Source organism: Lolium perenne, chromosome 1 (genome assembly GCF_019359855.2).
Source record: "Lolium perenne isolate Kyuss_39 chromosome 1, Kyuss_2.0, whole genome shotgun sequence".
Lineage (NCBI taxonomy): Eukaryota > Viridiplantae > Streptophyta > Magnoliopsida > Poales > Poaceae > Lolium > Lolium perenne.
This window is the reverse complement of record NC_067244.2, coordinates 135,784,448-135,796,072: the sequence shown is the minus strand read 5'-3', so window position 1 is coordinate 135,796,072 and position 11,625 is coordinate 135,784,448. Positions and strand designations below refer to the sequence as shown.

Below are 11,625 nucleotides of genomic sequence, written 5' to 3'. Positions count from 1 at the left end.
GTCTTTTGCCGTACGAGTAGGACGGTATATTTCTGAAAAAAAAAAGAGAGAGTAGGACGGTATTAAAACTGGATGGCCACCTCCTATCGAGGGAGAGTGTGCCCAACCAAACACACCACCGTAACACCGGCCACTCAGTCCGGTTTTTTTAATCTTTTTGCAGCGAATCCACTCAGTCCGTATTTAGCGCTTGGATCGTGGCACTTTCTTTTTCGCATGTCTCATCTGAACCGTACATGCTAAATCAGAAGGCCCAGGTTGACAAACGGCGACCCCCTCCAAACTCTCGGCGAGCAATCCCACACGAAGGTCTCCGTGCATCCAGACGGTTGTCAAACACGCAGCGGGCCGAACCAACGTAATATTTTCTCCTTTCACCAGATGATCCAAATCCTAGAACCGTACTGTGCCCTCCCAAAATTACATCTTGCGCAGATTTTGTTTGTGTCCTACTCCTATCCGATCCGTAATCCCGAACAACGGAACAAGGAACGCTCCCTTTTTTCCTATTCGATTTGAAGGATCTTAATTAGGATATTATCCTTGTGAAGAACCCTTCTTATTTTCTTCTTCTTCTAAGTAGTAGTTGGTGTATGATTTAAAGAAACCCTACCGAGAAGATTGTTGGGTTCCACCCGCAAAAAAAATAAAGATATAAATTGGTTTTGATTGATCTCTGTATCATAAAGATCTGTTGTGGTGGTATTCTAGATAGGGTGTTGGCGTGTGGTCGTATAGATAGGATATCGGTTGCAGGTGCCTGTATTTAAGTTAACATTACATCATCTGATTTTCTTCAACTCAGGAAATCTGACGTCTTCGAGTAAGTTTTAGTTTGCTGAACCTGCTTTCTGTCCTGCACTAGTTAACTTCCCAAGGTTTTTTTACTCAAATTCATAAATCATCATAACTCTATAATTTTGTTCTCCATATGTCGCATACACAGAACCCTGATATTTTGAGAAATTTAGGTGCCAACAATCATCCTAGGATTGTTGGAGTGTTGATTCCTGAATTTATGCACTCATGTTTTCAGATGTCGCCCTCTTGCCCAAAAGTGGAGGTGGAGCCAATCCCCTTGCCTGGTGATGCTAGGGACTGGTCAGAGCTACCACTTGACGCGCTTTCTGTAATCTTCGCCAAGCTTGGGGCCATTGAAATTCTGATGGGTGCGGGCCTTGTGTGCTACTCATGGTTGGAGGCTGCCAAGGTCCCTGAGTTGTGGCGATTCGTGGACATGACCCGTCATAAGCTGATTTTCAAGAAGGACAACAGGGTTATGTGTGCAATGGCTAAGGTAGCTGTAGATCGGTCTGCTGGGAAGCTGGAGTCGTTCTGGGGTCAGAAATTTGTTACCTGTAATCTCTTGAGTTACATAGGGGAGAGGTAATCTTCTTTCCTGCGAAAGTTATCTTTCTATACTTCAATATCATAGTGGTAATCCTTAGTATGTCTATTACCATTTCTTTTTGTACGGTATACTTAACAGTCTGCGTTCTGGATATGTATTTTGCATTCTTTGTGGTACACATTTCCTCAAATTGTGATTGGCATTCTATGTTAAATGCGCAATACCACAGAAAGGACCCCCCCCCCCCCCCCCAAGTTTCTCTTGCAAAATGTTAGTAACTAAGGGTGAATTTTAGATATATTTCGTACCACTTGGGATGTTTGCATGTTCTAGATAACAGGCAATGTTGGGTAGGGGTTTTTCCTCAGAAAGTGTTCCAATATTGTTTTGCAATTTATCAAATGAGAGAGGAAGCTAAGTCTGTAGCAAAACACATTGTGTTTCTCCTGCCTTACTTTCATAGATATCTTTTTTTGCAATTTTATTATTTGAGAAAGGTACCATCCAAGTGACGTTTTCATGATATGCCAACTCTAGAAATCAATTCTTCTAACTTTAGCATGTGGTTTATGAAAAGCCATAACTTATACGACTGTGTAGTTGAACAGAAATATCTATTAGGTCTAATCTATTTCGAAATATTGATTGTGCTTGTGTATATCATTCAACTTAATTGCCTGATACTTTACCAAACCTACTGCTCAGACAAATTGTTTTTTTCTTACTTGTCATCAAATTTGATATTTGCCTTTGCAGGACAAGCTCATTGAAGAGCATCCGACTCATTGGATGCACGTCTGTTTTTTGTGAAGAATTATCTGTGTTTGCTGCGAAATTCCCTTTGCTAGAGGAGCTAGAGCATTCATATGCTTTCGGTATTCTTGAAGAATTTTACAAATATGTTGGCAGTAAGTGCCCACAGCTGAGATGCCTGAGAGTCAACGCCGAGTTTGACGGAGTGCACCAGGTTATTCATGATGACAGTGAGGATGAAGAGGAGGAGGAGGAGGAGGAGGAGGATGGTGTGGATGAGCTTTTCAATGATCCATTCTGTGAAGAAGAAGATGTGATGTGGCATGAGAGTAAAAACGCAGATGCATTTGCAATAGCTGAAAACATGCATGAGCTACGGATCCTTCAGATTTCAGGTAACAGCTTGACGAAGAAGGGTGTTCATGACATCCTCAAAAACTGCCCCCACCTCGAGTTGCTCGATCTCAGTGACTGCTGGAATGTGAAGGTTGATGATGGCCTCCGAGCAAGATGGGCTCATCTCAAACATGTCAAGATTACTGAAGGTCAGACCCCCTTCCAGGAGCTTCATCTCATTGATGAACATGAAGGACGAGAGTTAGTCGCTTACGAGGATCTACCTCACGGGGATGATGAGATGGGTGATGAGTGGGATAACTACTATGATGATATCTCTCTTCTCTCAGATGGCTCTGAACCTGACTTGAGCAACATTGACATCGATGACATTACCGCGTATACTTATATCCATGATTATTATGGCCTGTAGGAATCTTACAAGGAAGTTGTCTTTATTTGTGTTGGGACAGAATATGTAGCATGTAGTATCGGTCTGGAGTTTCAGATTTTATAGTACTACTAAAATCCGTGTGTGTGCAGCCGGTAGGTGTCTTGGCAAGCTCGTGTTAGCTCGATGTGTTTTTAGTTTTAGTTTGTTGTGCTTTGATCATAGAGTAAAACTCCCTCTGTTTCCGACACATGATTGTGCCTGGCTGACTTGCAAACTGGCATATGTTAAGCAGGGAGCAGTGGGAAGGATGCGATTCTGGCGATGCAATCTTAGCTAAAATAATGTGAAAATTTTGACAACAAACAGGTAAAGGAAAGAAATAATTCATAGTTTTGGGAAGAGTTGACAAATGTAGGGTATGGACCACCTACTGCAGTACTGTTCGATGTCCAAATAGTGGTTCTGTCATGAATAGAAAAGCATTTTAGGCTTGGAAAAGGCTATGGATAGAGGAGCAGGGTCGGGTTAGCCCATTCCCATCATGAGTGGCAGGACAATTTAGGCTCAACATCTCCCTAGCGATCAATCGGCTAGGGCTCTTTTGATTGTTGTCTGGCTACAACGTGGTTTTGCCTCGTCGGAATTACATAGAGCATGTTGATTCGAAGGATTTTTAAAGAAATTTTATAAGATATTTTTATCTGTAGATTTTTTTATAAAATCCATTTGATTTAAAAGATCAAATTCTACAGTTTTTTTTTATGGATTGTTTACCTATACTATAATTTTATAGGATTTTTAGCGAGAGGTTAGACCAGTTGGAAAATTTCCTTTGTATCCATAACAGCTATAACATGCACTCAATCTCTATAGAAATTTCATGTGTTTTTCTTATAATATAACCAAACAACTTATGCAACTAATTTCTGTAAGATTTCACATGCCACAACATACTGTTACTACGTTTCTTCCTCATGTGCTTTTAAAATCCTTTAATCAACAGGCCCTAAGTATTGCGGTGTTTGAGAAAATACAGAACCTTTTTATCGATGTGTTCGGATACAGAGAATTAGACATCAGAATACAGGAGTAGAAAATTTGGAATTGGATAAACCCAATTCGCATGTCTAGGTGGCTTAACTGGATCCAATTACGAGCTCACTTCCCGCGCATCCACTCCCGCTCGGAATCGCACGGAAACGAGTCCCGCCCGTACAGTTCCCTCACTCCCTTCACCACAGAGCGAGGGAATCTCGGGAGCTCGGCCTGCTCCGCCCGACGCGACGTGGAAGTTCCCGGCAGCGGCGGCGCCTGCTCCGGTAAGCCACCCCCGCCCTTGTCTTCCTCACCGGTTCCCGCCCTCCTCCGAGCCTCGATGCGACCGGTCGTCGTCCTCACCGGTTCCCCTAACCCTAGATGCGACCGGGCGGTAGGGGAAAAGGCGACGGTAGGGGTAACGGCGGCGGCCGGTGGCCTCTCTTTGGCCGTCTCCAAGTCGAGCTGATCGTGGAGGCAGTGAACGATGGTTTACGAACGTATAAAGGTGAACGATGGTCAGCAAATCATCCAATTCCATCTATCCCAACAACAAATTCCAAGAACTCCCAAACAACACAATTTTTTTTTTTTTTGACCCTGGCTACGGCGGGCTTACGCCAGCCTGAACACATTTATAAAACGACCACAAAGGAGTTGTTACAACATATTAGAGGGGGTAGGGAGGGGAGAGAGGGGGAGAAAGGAGGGAGGGACCTCAAGGGGGGTCATATCCATTACACCAATTATTTAGAGCGGAGGAGGAGGAGGGGGTAGTACATCGATGAGCCCAAAGTCTAATATCTTCCAGGCACCTCCTGAAAACGAGGGTGAGGTCTTCGTTCACGCCGTTGAAGGTACGAGCGTTCCGCCTTTTTCAGATGTTCCAGAGAATGGCAGTGGTAGTGGAGGCATCTTCAAAGTTCCGGCACAGCGAAGTCCAGATGTTCGGAGCCCGGGAGAGCCCCCTACTAGTGAAGTCGGGGTAGAAGGAGTCCCACACCTCCTGGGCCCGGGGGCACAGAAGAGTAGGTGGTCGACGTCCTCAACTTGGCCGCAAGAGAGGCACGCAGCAGTGGTACTGAGTTGGTGTCTGAAGCGCCGTTCGTTGGTGGGGAGGCATTTTTTCCGAGCCAGCCAACAGAAGATCTTGCACTTGAGGGGGGCAGCGGTTCTCCAGACCTTGTCTGCCAGATCGTCAGCCTGCAGATGCCTGAAAGAATTGGAATAGAAACTTTTGTTCGACATCTTAGTGTTAGTGAGGCGGCACGAGCGAACATCCGGGGCGTCATGGCGCAGGACCACCGAGCTAAGCTCGTCGGATAGGGCACGGAGGTCAGCCTCAGCAGCTAGCGAAAGGCGCGGTCCAAGAGTACCACGGAAGTCAAGAGACAACGGCCGTGGCCACGCTGATATGAGCGCGGGTAGAGTGGGAGAAGAGGTTGGGGAAGCGATCTTGTAGCGTGGAGTCTCCAATCCAAAGGTCAAACCAGAAGGAAGTGGAGGCGCCACTGCCAATGCAAACTCTGGAGATGAGGCGGAAAGAAGCAAGGCCAGCCACGATCCCTTTCCAGACGGGGGTGTCCAGGCGGTGGCTTTCCCCAAGATCCCTGGATCCGTTCCAGCCGTAGGAGCGGCGAAGCCAGCGAGCCCAGGGAGCATCGGTGTCCGAGTGGAGTTTGGTGAGGAATTTGCTAAGGAGAGCAGAGTTTTGGTAGCGGATAGAGAGGACGCCGAGGCCACCAAGCTTTTTGGGGACACAGACATCATCCCAAGCAACTTTGCAGCTCCCCCCATTGCAGGTCTCCTCCCCGGTCCAGAGGAAAGCTCTGCGCCTCTTGTCGATAGCCTCAACGACCCCAGCCGGGAGAAGGCCGGCGCCCATGGCATGGGCGAGCGTGGCAGTGAGGACGCAATTAACAAGGATCAGCCGTCCACCGATAGGGAGACAGCGGCCGCGCCATCCAGAGAGGCGCATATCGCTTTTGTGGATGATGGGGGCGAAATCTGCAGGGCGGAGCTTATAGGTGGAGAGGGGGAGACCAAGGTAGGTTTGGGGGAAGGAGGATACAGAGCAACCAAAATTTTCAGCCATGGCGAGTGCTTCATCTGGACGAGTGCCAATGGGGACAAAGGTGCTCTTGTGGAAGTTGATGGTGAGGCCAGTGGCGGCCGAGAAGTCGTCAAGGAAGTTTTTAAGATTGGCGACATGGTCGGGGATAGCCCTGATGATGATGAGGGTATCATCCGCGTACTGGAGAACCGGGCAAGGGAGATCGTCAACCAACGGGTGGAGGAGGAGCCCCTCGCGGGAAGCTTCCAGAAGCATCTGCTGGAGGACGTCAACAATGATGTTAAACAAGAAGGGGGACAGGGGGTCACCTTAAACAACACAATTCGAATTGGAAGTCGTTTCCTTTCCATCTTGGATCTGGAATTCCCAGTCCAATTCAATTTCAGGCCCAATTCGCTGCATCCAAAGATAACTAAAATTACCTTTTCTTACTTGAAAGAAACTAGACTTTGCTAGTAATGGCTGTTAGTTAATCTAGTGTGTTACTCAATAAGCGTCGAGTTTTAGAGGTTCAGTTAGACAGTTTCGTCGGTTTAGTCGGTTAGAAGTTCAGCTATTTTCCTAGGATCAGGTAGGCTTGTTTCCTTTTGATTTAGTTTTCAATACGATCGAAGCGCTAGCCAGGACGTGGGATGGCACGTCTGCTTGTGGGCATCTTGTGACAGACACGATCGGTCCCTTCAATAAAAGGGAGAGAAAGAACAAGAAAAGCTGCAAGTTGTGCGCAGCGCCAAAACACTGTCTCCTCTGATCTTTGTTTCTGAACTCTGTTCTTGCGGGAGATCAAGTTGACCAGGGTTCTTGATCTTATGTGCAGTATTTTTAGTTATTTGTATTTTCTCTATAGCACTTTGTGCCATCTTGTAAGGTTTGTCTGACCTCTGCTGGTATTTCAAACTCTAAATGTTCCTCTGAATGATTGCAGCTCGCTGGTGTTGTGAGAAGGCTGTGCTGAGAAGGGAGAGCAACACCTATCTCATGTATGTATGAACCTTCATTCCCTTTCCCATTCACTTGTTGGTTCTTTATTGAACTTGTGTTGCTTTGTTCTAAGTGCACATCCATCTAATCTTGTTGCTTCTGTACATAGACCTGGGCACTCGGAGTTGCTGATTACACGAAGGAGGCGAGTAGGCGACATCCAAGGTCATAATCTGTTTTCTACCCTGTTTTGCTGCTTTGCTGTCCTCCTTCTAGTGGGAATGTATATGCATGCCACCACTTTCTTTGAAATGAAGAGGTCATTACATCACCATGAATAATTCTTTATACATATACGAAAAACTTTGTAATATCAACTTAAGATTTACTATAGTCATGCATGCTGGTGCAAACTTAACAAACATATTGTCTACAGGATATTTTCTAGATTAATTGTTTTGGCAGTCAGCTCGACAATATTGTAGTGGCAGGTACGCTCGTTGTACTCTTGTCCCCTGCTGCCATTTTTTCATGTGCTGTACGCTCAATGATGCTCATGTGCTGCCATTTTTCTGTGGCTTCTAAGTTTTTTGTTGTATGGCTATGGTTTCTTTGTATTTATCAGAAGTGTGTGCTAGTTCTTCATTTAGCTGGGTTTTAACGGTGCTACTATCTCTATCAGAAGTGTGTACTAGTTCTTTCTGCTACTAGATTAACGTTAATGCTGGACTTGTGATGCGTAATTTCCAACATTCCACGGAGCTATTTTTTCTGGAGTGACATACAGTAACTTGTAGTTGCATGTAGACAATAGAATTAATCTGTAAGAAGTTGCATGTACATTCACTAAGAATTGAGTTCAAATTCCTCATTCATTGTGCAATCGAGCCATTACATTCACTAAGAATTGAGTTCAAATTCCTCATTCATTGTGCAATCGAGCCTTTTTTGATGCTTCAACATGAGAATTCTTTTTTGGGTATTATGTAGGCACTTAGTTGTTGGCCTGTGGCTTGCTCTAATACTGTCTTGGCCACTGCTTGTAGTTTTTATTAAATTTTCCATTGTTACTGCTTGTAAAGATGTATTTAACTCAACTGTTACATTGAAAGCTAAAAGTAACTAAGTGCTTTTTGAAAGCCACTGGAATCCTGAAAAAAAAAAGAGTTGCTCATGCCGCTTAATCAATAAGAAGGTGATGTAGGTAGAGAACACAAGGTAGGATGGAAAATCAGCTGAAAAGTCCAGTGATAGGAAGAACATTAGTGCAGAAAGTATCGCTCCATGATTCAGGCCCTTTTTTTTCTCGTCGTGGTGTTCTCTGATAGAAGATGACTGTTTCTGTATTACATTTTCTTTTTCTTTGCTGTTGAAGTTAATAGCTCTTTCTGGTTTCAGATTCACATTTGAACTCAACCTTAGGATGGATCTTGCTCCTTTCAAGCTGGATATTGACGAGCTGCTAGATGATTATGCCAAGGTCTTTTTTGTCTCACGCAGTTCATCTAGTTGTGTCATGTGCATACCATATGTTAAATAAGTAGCATCCTTTGCATTTCTGTATGGCAGGAACATTGTACGTCATTCACTGATTTCAAAAGAGCGTGGATGGCCAAGAAGTTCTCTTATATCTATGAAGGCCGACCCAAGACCAACTCGGGTGTTTTCATGCAGTCCCTCTTTTTGCATTGTATAGGTAAGCTATGGTTTCCTAGAAATTGGTACTTTACCCACAGGTAATCTTCTTTGCAGCACTACTGATGTATTTTCCCTTTGTTGTGTATGTAGGCCATATGGCTTCCCAAAGTTCTCTATCTCAAAGGTTGGCAGGTCTTTACTGCCTTTACTGTCTTTATGAGTGCCAACCATACAAGCCACACTTCAAAATTTATCTGTCTCTTGGTAAGGCATATTTTCTTCACTAAATTAAGGCTTATTGAAGTTTGAAGATTAATCCGCTGAATATGTCATGCAACAGAGGAGTCCAAGCAACTCAAAGAGTTCATCGCGGACGCTAAGCAGAGAGGAATTGGTCTTGTACCAGCACTTGTCAAAAGGATGCTAGACAAAGGCATGTTTTTGTTTGGATTCATCAATTTGCTTGGTGACCATGGGGCCAAGCAGGTTGACGAATTGAATGCATTCCAGACTAAACGGGTGAAATTTGCCTGTGACAAGTACGTGAATTTTCTGCTCTAGCATCTGTCTGGTCTTCATCATTAGCATTGTGTGTTTCTTCTTGCAGGGTAGTAAGCTGTTCCATCGTTATATTCTCTGTGTGCAAACAAGAACACACTACTAATTACTGGAGTCCTAATATTCTGAATTTTATATTTATGCTGCAGGTTGTTTGCAAATACTCAAATAGGGAGATACACACACACTGACTTGGTAAGTTTAGTCTCTTTACATATATCATTGCTTCTATTTCCATTCATGGTCTCTTTTAAGATTCATTTAACACATTTAGGTGACATTGCCACATAGGCTGACTGTTATCATTTATTTTGTTTTACCTCCCTGCCTATCCCCCCTCTCTTCTGCCAATGGTACTGGTTGGCGCATGCTGTAAACATTCCAGTTAAGTTTGAATAAAGTATTGCTGTGTTCTGACACATCAATCTGCATCTAGGGTGAGGAGCTTGAACTTGATACCATCAAGAAATTGTCAATGGACTATGCTAAAGCCAAAGAATTAGCTTTGACAGGTGTTTATCTGTTGCCATCATCTTCTTATACTATCTGGAATTTCATTAGTATTATTAGTACTGTCAATGACCCTACTGCTATCCTTTTTGTTATTCTCGTTTACGTTGGTAGAGGTAAGCCAAACGGTTGATGTGGAAAATGCCAAGCACATCCTTCAGAACGACAAACTGCTGGGCGACAGGGTAGAGGAAATCGTGAAAGAGTGGGATGCCCAGAAGGAAGAATTCTACCAGAACACTGGTGTGTCTCCTGGTGATGAACTGGCAGTGGTTGACAATGACGAGCCAGAAGAATTCCTCTATGAAAATGATAGCCACGCTGAACTGGCGGTGATTGACAACGACAAATCAGGAGAATTCTACGATGAAAACGATGGATTTGATGAGTTAGATCAGCTTCTGCTGGAATGAGGAGCTTCCAGTAGACTGAAGTACTGCTGTTCTGCTTGTATCCCTGCTCCTGCCATGGTGTGGCAACATGAAATCGATCAGTCATTTGGCTGACGTGGGATCTTGAAACTGTTTATTACCATAAAATTGTTTGCAAGGAAAAACTTCCATATATAGTTCTAATTTGGCCATTTTTCCATGTAGCATGTATGTGGTCTTCTGATTCTTGGAATGTAGCATTTCACATGCTTCTATTTACATGTGCCACTGATGCGCTCCATGTAGATATGGCAGTCATCATTCGGAGTAGTATTTTTAGGTTCTGCTGTTCACGTTTGTTGATATACTTAACCAGAACAAAAACAATGAAACTCACAGCATACTAAAAAAATAAATTAAAGTATGGTGAGGGCATAACGCAGGACAGGTGGAAAAAGAGCAAAAATACAATGATGTTTACGTTTATTGATATACTTTTCCAGAGCAAAAACAATGAAACTCGGAGCATACTAAAAAAAAAAATTAAAGTATGGTGAGGGCATAACGCAGGACAGGTGGAAAAAGAGCAAAAATACAATGATGTTTACGTTTATTGATATACTTTTCCAGAGCAAAAACAATGAAACTCGCAGCATACTAAAAAAGCAATTAAAATACGGTGAGGCTATTACACGGGGCAGGTGGAAAAGGAACAAAAATCTCCATCGCCGGGATTTGAACCCGGGTCGCCTGGGTGAAAGCCAGGTATCCTAACCGGGCTGGACGACGATGGACTTGTTGACGTTGTTGGATACTGTACATACCTATAGTGTAAGGAAATGTTTGTTTCTTCCTAACTTCTATTTCAAAATATTTAGTTTTGGCTTACTAGTGTGCATAAACTCAATTCGGCTCCCGGGTGCGTATGATCCCTTTACCATAAAAACATATTTCCAAGTGTTAAAAAATTTTGATAAAAAAATTTACGTGTACATCTCCATAATATATGTGTATTCGTCAAGTTTCACGAAAAAATGATATTTTTTGTAGTCTAAGCGAAAAAGAGAAAATTTATCTTGTGACAAAGTCTTTATTTCAGCACCGAATTTTGTCTTTTTTACACACACCACATAACATGTCGATTTTTCATGAAACAACTTTGTGATCGCGTAGCACATAAAGATGTACGTGCGAAATTTTTGTTTCAATTTTTTTGACATTTTAAAATGTGTCTAACATGTATTTCAATATAAAGGGAGCATATGCTCCCATGTGCCAAAACATCACTCCCGTGTGCCGCCTGATAAGTATCTGTGTCTGTTAAATTTAAGTAGCAACATATGTGCTACTTTCAGTTAGTACAAATAGTACTGCACTTATTGGAGGTGGCGTTTTGGCTTATAGGAGCAAATGCTCCTATTATACAAAATAATTAAAAAATAATTTCAAAAATGTCAAAAAAAATTGATATAATTTTTTTGGTGTTCTGACATTCTTTGTTCGTACACAAGTTTCCATGGGAAAACAACATTTTGTGTTGTGTGTACAAAAAAGACAAAAAAAATGTGATGTACTTAGTCGTGTTACAATATTAAAATTTATCTTTTTTACAGGAGCCATATAATTTTTTATATTTTTTTGAAAATTTGTGTACCAACATAAAATATCTAGATGTATATGTAAA

At 42.9% G+C, this 11,625-nt stretch overlaps 2 protein-coding genes and 1 non-coding gene across 3 annotated transcripts; 2 read left to right on the top strand and 1 right to left on the bottom strand.

The window, feature by feature from the left end:
• Positions 1–308: 308 nt before the first annotated feature.
• LOC127305633 (putative F-box/LRR-repeat protein 9) lies at positions 309–3,081 on the top strand. Its single transcript, XM_051336141.1, has 3 exons — positions 309–358; positions 1,037–1,386; positions 2,108–3,081. Exons 2-3 carry the CDS (start codon positions 1,037–1,039, stop codon positions 2,871–2,873), a joined length of 1,116 nt encoding a protein of 371 aa, XP_051192101.1. The 5' UTR covers positions 309–358; the 3' UTR covers positions 2,874–3,081.
• A 914-nt stretch (positions 3,082–3,995) lies between these two features.
• Positions 3,996–10,151, top strand: LOC127305626 (uncharacterized). The gene is made up of 11 exons (XM_051336131.2): positions 3,996–4,153; positions 6,869–6,923; positions 7,034–7,089; positions 7,301–7,355; positions 8,263–8,344; positions 8,434–8,560; positions 8,653–8,766; positions 8,843–9,041; positions 9,210–9,255; positions 9,497–9,572; positions 9,685–10,151. Exons 5-11 carry the CDS (start codon positions 8,288–8,290, stop codon positions 9,981–9,983), a joined length of 918 nt encoding a protein of 305 aa, XP_051192091.1. The 5' UTR covers positions 3,996–4,153; positions 6,869–6,923; positions 7,034–7,089; positions 7,301–7,355; positions 8,263–8,287; the 3' UTR covers positions 9,984–10,151.
• A 510-nt stretch (positions 10,152–10,661) lies between these two features.
• TRNAE-UUC (transfer RNA glutamic acid (anticodon UUC)) lies at positions 10,662–10,735 on the bottom strand. The gene has a single exon. It is a non-coding gene; the product is annotated as a tRNA-Glu (tRNA).
• Between the last annotated feature and the right edge of the window lie 890 nt (positions 10,736–11,625).